The sequence below is a fragment of the Schistocerca serialis genome, chromosome 6, assembly GCF_023864345.2.
Source record: "Schistocerca serialis cubense isolate TAMUIC-IGC-003099 chromosome 6, iqSchSeri2.2, whole genome shotgun sequence".
NCBI classification, from domain to species: domain Eukaryota; kingdom Metazoa; phylum Arthropoda; class Insecta; order Orthoptera; family Acrididae; genus Schistocerca; species Schistocerca serialis.
In genome coordinates, this window is record NC_064643.1 from 713,391,982 (window position 1) to 713,407,244 (window position 15,263).

General features: G+C 42.8%; 1 protein-coding gene across 1 annotated transcript in view; it reads left to right on the top strand.

Moving 5' to 3' along the window:
• Positions 1–13,782, top strand: part of LOC126485043 (pickpocket protein 28-like) — a 118,551-nt gene extending 104,769 nt beyond the window's left edge. The window contains exons 7-8 of the mRNA XM_050108645.1: positions 9,176–9,446; positions 13,646–13,782. Coding sequence (XP_049964602.1) covers positions 9,176–9,446; positions 13,646–13,782 — 408 coding nt within the window. The remainder of the gene's footprint in view (positions 1–9,175; positions 9,447–13,645) is intronic.
• Positions 13,783–15,263: the final 1,481 nt, after the last annotated feature.

Here is a 15,263-nt window from a genome sequence, read left to right on the forward strand (position 1 = left end):
TGTATGCGGTTCTTGTTCTCGGCTTCTATCAACTCGTATATTTCAGCGTTAACGCTTCGAATTCTGTCGGCAAACTGCTCAGTAAATTCGTTTAGTCGCATCCGCAGACTATGAAGTTGTTCTCAGTAGAATCTGAGAGAAATTTTTCGTTTGAATCTCTGAACAACTGTCGCTTAGAATTCATTTTAATCTTCTGATTTCACGCAAGTGGGCTCCTCGCTAATGAAACCTTGTACGGCTCCCTGAATTCTTAATTTAGCAACTGATAATCTATCGAATCAGTCCATGAACCCAACAAGGCACCTCCTTCAAGTTTTCGAAAGAATTTTTTGTACTTCTTCCTCTGTTTTCCTACTAAACCCCGGTATTGTTGGGAATAATGAGAAATTCTTCATGGGACCAGAACTTCAAGTGCATTTGATCACTCATGTTGAAGGCTGCGCTCACTTTTCACTGTTTTTTCCACTGAATTTCGTTTCGCAACTCGTTTACGACGGTTTGGTGATCGACCGCGTTACTAGGATTAGATTCTGAAACTTCCTGGCAGATTAAAACTGTGTGCCGGACCGAGACTCGAATTCGGGACCTTAGCCTTTCGCGGGCAAGTGCTCTACCAACTGAGCTACCCAAGCTCGACTCACGCCCCGTCCTTACAGCTTTACTTCCACCAGTACCTCGTCTCCTACTTTCCAAACTTCACAGAAGCTCTCCTGCGAACCTTGCAGAACTAGCACCCCTGGAAGAAAGGCAAAGGTCCCGAGTTCGAGTCTCGGTCCGGCACACAGTTTTAATCTGCCAGGAAGTTTCATATCAGCGCACACTCCGCCGCAGAGTGAAAATCTCATTCCACGATTAGATTCTGTCGTACAGATTAATATACGCCGACAAATCCACTCTAGTACAGTAACCTGAATTCCAGCGTTGGACGACCTCGTGTTGTCGGATGACGTCGAAGCTCCTGCAGATGCTGCTGCTGTTTTTCCATGGGATGACGGAAGGAACTTGGAATTCTCGAGAATTCACACATCGCTGCACCTCCTCAGGACTGTAGGATTTCCTTAATTGATGCCCACGCTGACACCACTTCTATGAGGCAATTACGGGTGTTGTGTCCACGACTGAGGACATCCTTTGGTATTTGTCAGGATTATCCAGGCACTTGATCCATAGGATACATAAATACGCGACACCGAGTTATTTATTTGCATCACTTTATTTCCATAAGAACACTTGCACTGATCAGCTACAACACTACGACCACCTACCTAATAGATGGTGTGCCCACCTTTGGCCCGGACAACAGCGGCGACACGTCGTGCGATGGAAGCAATGTTGGCTTGGTACGTCGCTGGAGGGACGCGGCACCACAACTGCACACACAAACCACCTAATTACCCTAAATTCCGGGGAGAGGCGCGATGATCACTGACGACACGTTCAATCACACAACAGGTGTGTTCCATCGGGTTGGGGGGAGGGAGGGGGGCAACAAATCAATTGGAAACTGCCACTGTATTCCTCGAACCACTACATCGAGCTCCTGGCGTTGTGACATAGCGTATTATCTTGCTGAAAAATGCCACTGCAGTCGGGAAACACGATCGTCATGAAGTGGTGTACGTGGTCTGCCACCAGTGTACCCTGGTCATCATGGTGCCTTGCACGAGCTCTACTGGACCCACGGATGACCACGTGAATGTTCCCCAGAGCATAATAGAGCTTGTCTGCATCTCACAGTACATGTCAAGGTGCTGTTCCCCTGGAGGACGAAGGACTTGCGCCCTCCCATCGGCATGATGAGAAGTTATCGGGATTCATTAGACCATGCAATGCTCTGACACTGGCAAAACGTCCTGTCCGATGGTTCACGTGCCCATTTCAGTCACAGTTGCCTATGTCGGGGTGTTAAGATTGGCACATGTGTGGGTCGTCTGCAGTGAGGGCCCATCGTTAGGAGTTTTCGGTGCAGTGTGTGTTCAGACACACTTGTACCCTGCCCAGCATTTAATTCTGATGTCAGTTCCGCCACAGTTCGCCGCCTGTCCTGTTTTACCAGTCTGCCCAGCCTACGACGTCCGACATCTATAATGAGGGGTGATCGCCCAACACCACGACGCATGGATGTGGTTTCACCTCGGTTTCGCCACGTGCTGAAGACACACACCACAGCACTCCTCGAACACCCGACAGGTCGCACAGTTTCCGAAATGCTCGTGCCGAGCCTCCAGGCCATCACAGTCTACCCTCGGTCAAACTCAGATAGATCGCACACCTTCCCCATTCTACACACGGACAGCACGCTCACTGATACCACTTGAACCGCTGAGAGCCGAAAAAGACGTAAAGCTGAGATGCGGTAATTCATCCTCGAGCTCCCATAAACCAGACCTGGACGGTACAAACTGTGTGCTTTCTGTCGTTTTGAAACGTTTTGTCACCATTGGGAAGTAAATGTCGTACCATGGGTGGGACCTGTTCAGCCAAAATGGTCACATTATCCTGCGAGTACTCATGAAGCCATGGAAAACCACGATACGGCTGTCCAAATCATTACCGAACGCCCTCCATGTTTTACATTTGGAACGTAAACTCGCCGAGAAGTTAGTGTGAAACAAGACTAGCCTGCGCAAATAACATTCTCTCAGTGATAAGTTCATCTGCATCACTGATGAATGAAACTGGAACGCCAGCACCCCCTCCAATTCTCGGCCTATGGAGCTACCTTCGTGTTGTTTCGGTGCTGACGCCTTCGCGAGTGTATTTCGCAGGTGTCCTCCTCTTATTTTCTGCCACGTTCCTCTTCAGTGCACTCCCAATCCCTCCCGATCTCACCTTACGATCATACAGAACATCTAATATTTCCTGTCCTCACTCCATGGTTTTCAGTTCAGGTCAATCATTTTTCAGTGCACGTTGTTGTTGTTGTTGTGGTATTCAGTCCTGAGACTGGTTTGATGCAGCTCTCCATGCTACTCTATCCTGTGCAAGCTTCTTCATCTCCCAGTACCTACTGCAACCTACATCCTTCTGAATCTGCTTAGTGTATTCATCTCTTGGTCTCCCTCTACGATTTTTACCCTCCACGCTGCCCTACAGTGCTAAATTTGTCACCCTTGATGCCTCAGAACATGTCCTACCAACCGATCCCGTCTTCTGGTCAAGTTGTGCCACAAACTTCTCTTCTCCCCAATCCTATTCAATACTTCCTCATTTGTTATGTGATCTACCCATCTAATCTTCAGCATTCTTCTGTAGCACCACATTTCGAAAGCTTCTATTCTCTTCTTGTCCAAATTATTTATCGTCCAAGTTTCACTTCCATACACTCTATACAAATACTTTCAGAAACGACTTCCTGACATTTAAATAAATCCTGGATGTTAACAAATTTCTCTTCTTCAGAAACGCTTTCCTTGCCATTGCCAGTCTACATTTCATATCCTCTCTACTTCGGCCATCATCAGTTATTTTGCTCCCCAAATAGCAAAACTCCTTTACTACTTTAAGTGCCTCATTTCCTAATCTAATTCCCTCAGCATCACCCGACTTAATTCGACTACATTCCATTATCCTGGTTTTGCTTTTGTTGACGTTCATCTCATATCCTCCTTTCAAGACACTGTCCATTCCATTCAACTGCTCTTCCAAGTCCTTTGCTGTCTCTGACAGAATTACAATATCATAGGCGAACCTCAAAGTTTTTATTTCTTCTCCATGGATTTTAATACCTACTCCGAATTTTTCTTTTGTTTCCTTTACTGCTTGCTCAATATACAGGTTGAACAACATCAGGGAGAGGCTACAACCCTGTCTCACTCCCTTCCCAACCACTGCTTCCCTTTCATGTCCCTCGACTCTTATAACTGCCATCTGGTTTCTGTACAAATTATAAATATCCTTTCGCTCCCTGTATTTTACCCCTGTCACCTTTAGAATTTGAAAGAGAGTATTCCAGACACCATTGTCAAAAGCTTTCTCTAAGTCTACAAATGCTAGAAACGTAGGTTTGCCTTTCCTTAATCTTTCTTCTAAGATAAGTCGTAAGGCCAGTATTGCCTCACGTGTTCCAGTGTTTCTACGGAATCCAAACTGATCTTCCCCGAGGTTGGCTTCTACTAGTTTTTCCATTCGTCTGTAAAGAATTTGTGTTAGTATTTTGCAGCTGTGACTTATTAAACTGATAGTTCGGTAATTTTCACATCTGTCAACACCTCTTTTCTTTGGGATTGGAATTATTATATTCTTCTTGAAGTCTGAGGGTATTTTGCCTGTTTCATACATCTTGCTCACCATATGGTAGAGTTTTGTCAGGACTGGCTCTCCAAAGGCCGTCAGTAGTTGCAATGGAATGTTGTCTACTCCGGGGGCCTTGTTTCGACTCAGGTCTTTCAGTGCTCTGTCAAACTCTTCACGCAGTATCGTATCTCCCATTTCATCTTCATCTACATCCTCTTCCATTCCCATACTATTGTCTTCAAGTACATCGCCCTTGTGTAGACCCTCTATATACTCCTTCCACCTTTCTGCTTTCCCTTCTTTGCTCAGAGCTGGGTTTGCATCTGAGCTCTTGATATTCATACAAGTCGTTGTCTTATCTCCAAAGGTCTCTTTAATTTTCCTGTAGACAGTATCTATCTTACCCCTAGTGAGATAAGCCTCTACATCCTTACATTTGTCCTCTAGCCATCCCTGCTTAGCCATTTTGCACTTCCTGTCGATCTCATTTTTGAGAGTTTGTATTCCTTTTTGCCTGCTTCATTTACTGCATTTTTATAATTTCTCCTTTCATCAATTAAATTCAATATTTCTTCTGTTACCCAAGGATTTCTACTAGCCCTCGTCTTTTTACCTACTTGATCGTCTGCTGCCTTCACTACTTGATCCCTCAAAGCTACCCATTCTTCTTCTACTGTATTTCTTTCCCCCATTCCTGTCAATTGTTCCCCTATGCTCTCCCTGAAACTCTCTACAACCTCTGTTTCTTTCAGTCTATCCAGATCCCATCTTCTCAAATTCCCGCCTTTTTGCAGTTTCTTCAGTTTTAAGCTAATAAATAATAAATTGTGTTTAGAGTCCACATCTGCCCCTGGAAATGTCTTACAATTTAAAATCTGGTTCCTAAATCTCTGTCTTACCATTATATAATCTATCTGATACCTTTTAGTATCTCCAGGGTTCTTCCATGTATACAACCTTCTTTTCAGTGCATGTGTAGCACTTAAATTCCGGTTATTCTCTCTTTCTCCATTTTCATTTTATTAACAAAACGAAAAAATCAACATTTTGTTTTTAGTACCTTGAAAGAATCTCCTAAAACAAATGTAACTGTTTCCGCTTTTTCAATTACTTTCTATAGACTGAAGCAGTATCATTTTTGTACACGTGAGAGTCCATCCCCGTCCTCATGGGATAAGGCAGACGAAAAAATAATAAATAAAACAAACAGTAAGTGCTGGTCGTCGACGTAGTATATACGAAACAGGGAAAGTGGAGGGGAGGGAAGTTGAAGAGAGAATAAAGCGAAGGAGAAAATGGAGGAAGAGGTATGCTTTGGAAATGCAACAGAGAAGAGGGCTATGGATTATTCTGCTCGAATTACTGACATATTCTTGTGGATGTAAATTTGATTCTTAATCGAGAATAGTTAGAATACGTGACCAGCTGCAGCAATTCGATAAACTCAGTCGCCTCCTGGCTCGAGACTTCTTTGTGTTTAAGGAGATTGTTTCTTAATAATAGCAATCGCCACATCCTTTGGAACGTTACCGCACAAGTTCTTAATATCCAAGGATACCCTTCTAGAGTAGTTTGTAATTGTTCTGTCTTTAATTTTACTGACAGAAATCATACTGGCACACACCGAGTAGTTGCTGTTGTACACGTACCTTTCACTTGTAATAGGTGAACAAGGACAGAGACACTGTCGCAGAAAAGGAGGCACAGTGGTGAAGTAAGGGATGTGCAGTGCGACGTCACAGATGGACACAGGTTGAAAATTTTATAGTAGGATAAGTAAAAATTTTATCAAGATTATTTTATGACCTCCGCTTTGAAAAATTCAAATACACTGGCAGAAAAAAGTCACAACATCAATAAAGAGTTGTGAGACATAAACGATAGTTGTTAGGGGTGTTTCTACATCTGAAAAATTCTACATTTGAAAAATTCTATTCAAATTTCGCACCAGTGGCAAAAGAGTAACGCAAGTAGCGCCTCTATGATGATGAAAATCAGGTTTGCATTAAATGCACGATGTAACGCTAGTGAGCGATAGTTACCTTTACCGTGTGTTGATGTTAATCAAGAATGCCTTTAAGGCGACAAAGGAGCTACTATCAACACCCTACTAAGTTTGAACGAGGTCGTGTAACAGGGTTACGAGAAGCTGGATGTTCCTTCTGCGATATTGTATAAAGACTTGCCAGGGATGTAGCCACTGCACATGATTATCGGCAGCGATTGTCGCGAGAATGTAAGGTAACAAGAAGACCAGGCTCCGAACGCCCACGTCATACTTCCAAGGCGGGAGATCATTGCGTTTGGCGTATGGCTCCGGTGAGTCGTACTGTACCTGTAGTAGAAATCTGAGCAGCAGTTGGCACCACACTGACACAATGAACTGTTACAAATGGGTTACTTTAAGGACACTCCGAGCTAGATGCCTTCCAGCGTCCAATCCACCGAACCCCGAAGCACAGCCAATGGCGAGTTTAGTGGTTTCAAGCGATAGCTCATTGAAGGGTAGGATGGACGTCGTGTTTTCCGATGAAAGCTGGTTCTGCCTTGATGCCAGTCATTGCCATGTGTTGGTCAGAAGGAGGCTAGTTGAGGGCCTGAAACCAACCTGTCTGAGTGCTAGACACACTGGACATATACCTGGAGTTGTGGGCTGGGGTGCGATTTCGTGTGACAACAGGAACACTCTGGTGGTTCCAGAATGAGATTTTCACTCTGCAGCGGAGTGTACGCTGATATGAAACTTCCTGGCAGATAGAGCACTTGCCCGCAAAAGGCAAAGGTCCCGAGTTCGAGTCTCGGTCCGGCACACAGTTATAATCTGCCAGGAAGTTTCTCTCGTGGTTATCCCACAAACACTGACAGTAAATTGGTACGTCAGGTGATTCGACCTGTTCTGCTGCCTTTCATGAACAACATTCCAGGGGATGTTTTCCAGCAGGATAACAGTCGCCCACATACCTCTGTTGTAACCCGAAATGCTCTACAGAGTGTCCACATGTTCCCTTCACATGTTCGATCACCAGATGCGTCTCTAATCGAGCACAGATGGGACATCATTGGACGACAATTCCAGTGTCATCCACAAACAGCGTTGACCATTCCTGTATTGATGGACCAAGTGGAACAGGCATGGAACTCCATCCCACAAACTAACATCTTACAACTGTACAACACAATGCATGTGTATTCATGCTTGTATTCAACAGTCTGGCCGTTACACTTAATGTACCAGCATTTCACATTTTCAATGGCTTATACCGCAGTTCCATTGGCTTGTGATACTGTAGTGTTAACCACTTATACAGGGTTATTACAAATGATTGAAGCGATTTCACAGCTCTACAATAACTTTATTATTTGAGATATTTTCACAATGCTTTGCACACACATACAAAAACTCAAAAAAATTTTTTAGGCATTCACAAATGTTCGATATGTGCCCCTTTAGTGATTCGGCAGACATCAAGCTGATAATCAAGTTCCTCCCACACTCGGCGCAGCATGTCCCCATCAATGAGTTCGAAAGCATCATTGATGCGAGCTCGCAGTTTCGGCACGTTTCTTGGTAGAGGAGGTTTAAACACTGAATGTTTCACATAACCCCACAGAAATAAATCGCATGGGGTTAAGTCGGGAGAGCGTGGAGGTCATGGCATGAATTGCTGATTATGATCTCCACCACGACCGATCCATCGGTTTTCCAATCTCCTGTTTAAGAATTGCCGAACATCATGATGGAAGTGCGGTGGAGCACCATCCTGTTGAAAGATGAAGCCGGCGCTGTCGGTCTCCAGTTGTGGCATGAGCCAATTTTCCAGCATGTCCAGATGCACGTGTCCTGTAACGTTTTTTTCGCAGAAGAAATAGGGGCCGTAAACTTTAAACCGTGAGATTGCACAAAACACGTTAACTTTTGTGAATTGCGAATTTGCTGCACGAATGCGTGAGGATTCTCTACCGCCCAGATTCGCACATTGTGTCTGTTCACTTCACCATTAAGAAAAAATGTTGCTTCATCACTGAAAACGAGTTTCGCACTGAACGCATCCTCTCCCATGAGCTGTTGCAACCGCGCCGAGAATTCAAAGCGTTTGACTTTGTCATCGGGTGTCAGGGCTTGTAGCAATTGTAAACGGTAAGGCTTATGCTTTAGCCTTTTCCGTAAGATTTTCCAAACCGTCGGCTGTGGTACGTTTAGCTCCCTGCTTGCTTTATTCGTCGACTTCCGCGGGCTACGCGTGAAACTTGCCCGCACGCGTTCAACCGTTTCTTCGCTCACTGGAGGCCGACCCGTTGATTTCCCCTTACAGAGGCATCCAGAAGCTTTAAACTGCGCGTACCATCGCCGAATGGAGTCAGCAGTTGGTGGATCTTTGTTGAACTTCGTCCTGAAGTGTCGTTGCACTGTTATGACTGACTGATGTGAGTGCATTTCAAGCACGACATACGCTTTCTCGGCTCCTGTCGCCATTTTGTCTCACTGCGCTCTCGAGCGCTCTGGCGGCAGAAACCTGAAGTGCGGCTTCAGTCGAACAAAACTTTATGAGTTTTTCTACGTATCTGTAGTGTGTCGTGACCATATGTCAATGAATGGAGCTACAGTGAATTTATGAAATCGCTTCAATCATTTGTAATAGCCCTGTATGTGTTACCCAGACAAAGACATTCCCAAAATTTCATTACTCTGCATTAACTATTTCCTGGGGTTGGTATTTTTTCGTCAGAATATTAGTGATTGATCGGTTAGACATGAACGGTCTAATGATGAGGTTCTAACACTCGAGACAAGTATGCCAAATAAATATAATGGAGAGTAAATACTGTGGTGTTAATTAAGGACCCAAGATTGAGCCCTGTGGTACAGAGTTTTCCTCGATGCCTTTTGACGCTGCAGATGTCGCAGTGAGAACAGGTTGTGCCCGCTGTTCCCGGACAGATGCTGCTGCACAACCCAGTGGCGTTCCCCGACATGAGCTCGCAGTTCTTCCGCGTGCCCGTGGATCGTGACCTGGTGGTCACCGTGCGGCCGGCCGTCATGATGACCTCGGAGAGCCTGGTGGACTACCCGCCGGAGCGGCGGCGCTGCTACTTCACGAGGGAGCGCAGCCTCTACTTCTTCCGCTACTACAGCGAGGAGAACTGCCGGGCGGAGTGCCTGGTCAACTACACGGTCCGTGAGTGCGGCTGCTCCGCCTACTACATGCCCAGTGAGTACTGGCTGATCGCACAGTCTGATGACACCAACTCCTGCGCTCAACAGTGATTTAGATGCAACAAGTGCAACTTTTGTGCGATGCTCTTCTCCGCCGGTTTCGACAAATCGAGTTTCAGCGTTTAATAAACCCACAGCATACCATAACAAAGCTGTAGATGTCGAAAAACACTCTCAGAGGATCTTGCTAAGTCTGACCACACTGTTGTCAAGTTTCGGCATTTATTATTTTTTCTAACCTTCCACCAAGAACTTGTATGATGACTGTTCCATCGTCGTCGAAGGCCCTCCATTTCAAAAGTATAGTAAATTGATAAAAAGATCACAGTTAACTAGAGGCATCAAATTCGGACAAAATCCCAATACGTGAAGCCATACCATATCTACGGTATGCATCCAAATATTATATTTACAGCGGAGATGGAGAAGCACAGTAAGTTGCCTTTCTTAGATGTGCTGGTCGAACGGAAAAATGGTTCAAATGGCTCTGAGCACTATCCGACTTAACATCTGAGGTCATCAGTCCCCTAGAACTTAGCACTACTTAAACCTAACTAACCCAAGGACATCACACACACCCATGCCCGAGGCAGGATTCGAACCTGCGACCATAGCAGTCGCGCGGTTGCAGACTGAAGCGCCTAGAACCGTTCGGCCACATCGGCCGGCGCCCACGATCAATAAGTTTAGCAAGGCAATAACAATTATTGGATTATAGGCCCAGTGACAGTGGATTAACGATGCGGACGTCTATGACTCGCCAACAGCTAAGTGGAAACTATTGTGAGGCAACACTATCTAAGACACACCATGAACTACATTGTTCTAACAGTAACGTAAAAACTTTATTAGAAACAACAATAACTTTCTCGTTCATTGATTTTACATGATTGTAAACTGTCACATTGTAGTGATATTCAGATTCATTTTTAATAACATTCAAAAGAGTAGTTAAAGTTAATTTTGTTCGTTGAATTATATCTTTCCATAATCATAATAATTTTGGGAACTAATTAACTTATGGCACAGTCCTTATTTTTCATTTTTTCCATATCTTGCAGCTTCAGACGTGACTGTATTCAATACACTGGAAATATGAATTGAAATATACCTCCACATAATCAAAAAACCAGAATCTATGTTAAATGAACAAACAGATTTAGCAAGCCACAGTTATTTCAGTAATTTTAAAGACCTATTGTGAAGTTATGCCATGCATTTATCTATTGTTTAATAATTAGATCTCTGGCACTATGAGTAAATTCATCTTTGATCATACCGTGTACAAAAACATCTGTGAAGCGTTTATAAACATGTGTATGCCAGTGTGCTTCTTGAGTGAAGTGATATGTACGAACAGGATGGTGAAAAGAATGTATGACGATGCTAAAAAGTTAAAAACGTTTCTCTTGGATTATATAGTAAGTCTACACTGTTCATTTTTTCAACTATTTCGCACATATTTTCCGCCTTTGGTTCAAATGGTTCAAATGGCTTTGAGCACTAGGGGACTTAACATCTGAGGTCATCAGTCTCCTAGAACTTAGAACTACTTAAACCTAATTACCCTAAGGCCATCACACACATCCATGCCCGAGGCAGGATTCGAACCTGCGACCGTAGCGGTCGCGTAGTTCCAGACTGAAGCGTCTAGAGCCGCTCGGCCACAGCGGCCGGCATTTTCCGCCTTTGACTTACGAAATTTCTAACCTAACATAAAATATTTTCATGATAGGAATACAACACGAAAAGTAGTGACTGAAGGCTTTTTGTAATTCATGCTTCCAGTGCACAGTTCTTATTATTACAAACGATTACTATTTATACTAATGTGATAAAAGTTACACAGTTTTGTTTCTTTTCATTTGCTGTTATTGAAAATGTTTCGTTATTTATATATTATGTAAGTGTTAATCTGCATCTGTATGTTTCATTGCTCTGCACTTAATTTCGTACGAATTACTGTGGTGTATCAATGCATTTTGTGTGCTGTGCATTATCCTCCCTTACAATAGTAGGCAGAAGCGCTCCACGAATTGTTCACTTTGTTTAGGAGAATACTTTACCAGTGACAATCTCTTTGATTTGTGCTAATGGTTGCGTTCTGTTAACTCAGGAAATGTAAAAAGTAAAGTCTTCCTGGTTTCCGCTACCTTAAAAATTGCCAGGCACAGTCAATTTAGGGGAGATAGATCGGGTATTGTCTGAGTAAAGGACCACGGTCCGTTCTAGCTCACTCGATGTGGCCGCGCTATACATAGCTCCATAATGGCATCTCCAAAGCAGGTGCACTCCAAGCAGAAGGCTATTGTTACTTTCTTTCGGCGGAGAACCAGAGCATCACAAGTTTTTATAGGCGCCTGCAGAATATCTACAGAGTACCGGTAGTGAACGAAAGCAGTAAATCGTTGGACAAGACATCTGATATCATCTCAACTAGATCGTCTAATATTGTCTGTTCTCCCACATTACGGCCGGCCGAATGTACCTGTGACTCCAGCAATACTGGAAAGTGCGGACACTTCCATTCGAGGTGATCGATAGATCACAATGAAACACCTCACTGCACAACAGGATGTCTCTGTTGCTAGTGCTGGCACATTCGTCCACCAGTTCGAGTACTCGGAGGTGTGTTCCCCGCTGGGTTCCTCGCCACCTAACAGAAGCTGATAAAGGAAAACGAAGGACTATCTGCGGGGAATTGCTTATGCATTACGAGGTTGATGGTGACAATTTTCGTCAACATTGTCTCAAGCAACGAAACATGGGTTCATCACTTCGAACCAGAAACAAAACGGCAAATCGTGGTGTTGTGGCATCACTCTACCTCTCCTTCGAAAAAGTAGATCAAAGCTGCTTGAAGTGTGTTGTGCTATCCACAGGAAGTTGAAGAAACGACTTCAGCTTGTTTGTCGCTACGGAAGTGCAAACGGTATTCTTCTCCATGACAACATTAGGCCTCACACAAGTCTGCGCACCCAATAGGAGCTCACGAAACTTCATTCAACTGTTCTTCCTCATCCACCTTACAGCCTGGATATCACACCTTCCAGCTTCCGTATGTTTGGCCTAGTGAAGGATGCACTCCATGGGATGCAGTACGTAAGTGATGGGAAGTTATTGATGCAGCGAGCTGTTGGCTACGACGTCGACCTCGCAGGCACACAGACCCCCTCAGTAAGTTGGCATAAGGCTATTGCACTGAGAGGAGATTGTGTTGAAAAATAGGGGTTTTGTAGCCAAAAGAGAGGGAAGTAATATGGTGTATTAGACTCCTGAATAAAAACAACCTGCTTTCAGAAAAAAATGTGTTGCATTACTTATTGCATGCCCCTCGTAGCTTTAATATGTTGCACTTAAATGCGCAAAAATCGAAATATTTAAGAACGCCACGCAAAACACAATCTCATGTCTAACAACACAGAATAAATTCTGGCATTACTTATGGTGGTCTCTAGTGTGCATCCCTTCAAGTGCTCCCAAAACCAGCCACTGGACTGAGATAACGATAAAAAAAAAAACTTCGTGTGTTCGTAGGTACACTAGCCGCCAGGTACAACATCCTCATCTACCACAAGAAGGCCTGTATTGCATTGAGATATACATTGATACCACGAAATTGTTACTCGTTTATATCTTTACAGAAGTGATTTGGAGTGGCAGTCATTAAAAGAAAGGCGTATTTCGTTGCAGCGACATCTTTTTACAAATTACAATAATCAACATTCTCCTCCGAATTTCAAAATACTTTGTACACTCCTTTCACTGAGAGAAATAACCATGATGATAAAACGAGAGAAATCAGAGATCTCATGTAAAGATTTAGGTGTTTATTTTTACCACGTGCTATTCGATGAAGTCTTAAAGTGATTCTATGAACCCGCTACTAAAAACTTAAATGTTAATTGCAAGATAATAATGTAGACGTGCGTAATTTATGTTTAAATTTCTACTACTAATAAACAAGAGGTGTTTTAAACGAAACTGATAAATCGTCTCCTCATTCGTTACTTTTAGTTGGAATCTCAGAGGTGTAGGCACCTCGGGCCAAATGAAACTAAATGTCCTCCAAAATCTCCACTATTCAATTAGAATAATTGTTCTTTGATAAAAATTTAATTAACTGTTGTTTTGTTGTTTCTAGACTTATTTGCAAGGACGGTTGATAGCGTTTTTACTTCTCTTACATTACAGGAGAGAAGGAGGTGCCGATCTGCGGAGGTTCAAAAATGCCCTGCGTAAAGGAAGCGCAAAGTAAGCCTGCAGAAAGCCCGTTTACATTGCTTGAACCTCACGTGCTCCTGAGCTGTAACGTTCTCTCCGAAAGATAAAGTTTGTTACATGTGTCGCAATGCACTGCAAGCTAACGCTGTACTGAAAATTAAATATATGCATGAGGGACGTTACAACCCAGACATGATAGCCTTTGGGTTTATGTTAGCGTCTGCTGTGTAACTGAAGCTTTTAAGGTTTCGTTTATGTTTTTGTTTCCAAATGAATAGACTAGAATATTTATTCAGCTTAGAACATGTTTACCTGTAGTTGGTGTCGTCATATGTTTTATAGTTACAGCATTACAGTTATTTTACAATTATCCTTGCCTAATTTTGTTGCAAGGAGGCTTTTACGTAAGTATCTACGTACTTCAGAAAAGTGCATTGTAACACAAACTGATCACTTTTTGCAAACCAAATGCAATATGCCACAATGAACCAGCATATCATGTTAGTGTCTTTGTATCTAAATAATCCGTACACAATTATAATAATCATAAATTTTATCTCTATATTGCCTTATACAATATGGCACAGTGAATCAACATACCACACTGTTAGCTTCATAAAATATTAGGTTACGATTTATAATTTAGTATAGCCTCATGTCAAAATTCGGAATCATCTATTAAACATTCTTCAAATTCTTTCACTGTATAGAAGGCTTTGCTTTTTATCCACTTTGTTATTACATTTTTGAATTTATTCAGGGACACTGGATGGGCATTTTTAGATAGTTTGTTAAAATATGTGTCACCAAGATATTTATAGCTATTGTGAATCTTTGCTAATCTGGCATGGGGCTGGCATGACCTTTTTTTGCCATTTAAATACAGACTTAGATCCAGGTGAGTTTCCTCATAGCAAAATTCCATATGTCAGAAGGGAATTGAAGAAAGCAAAGTATGCATAGAGCAACAGAATTTCACTTACATGGCCTCTCAGCTTGTACAGCTGATAAATCGCACGTGTGAGTCTGGAGCATAACTTATCTGTTTATGTATCCCAGCTCAAACTTTGATCAATATGGAATCCAAGAAGTTTCACTGGTGTATTTTTGTTCTTGGGGGCATTCAGATTAAAAACAATGTTCTCTCTTATGCTATTATTTATGCATAGTGTGTTAGCCTCAAACCATGAGGTACGCACATCTACTGCTATTGCTACATTCAGCTGTAATCATCCATTTAGCATTCTGAGCTATTAATGTGGTGTCATCTGCATATAGTGCAGTATCACAGGGCAATATGAAAGGCAGATCATTTGCATATATAATGAACAGAAAGGCCTTGAGAACGGATCCCTGCGGCATTCCTTTTTTAACGGGTAAAGGATCTGATTTTTATATCATCTGCGACATAAAGCTACACTATAATATTGTAAATAGCTTTTTTAGCTATTTTAAGCCAGTTATTATTTATCACCTTTTCTAACTTTCTTTTTTATGTTTGTGATGGTTCATTTATTTCCTTAATTAGCATCTGTGTTTTAATTGGTAGCAATAATTTTCCGATACTTCTTGCTTTTGTACGACTAGC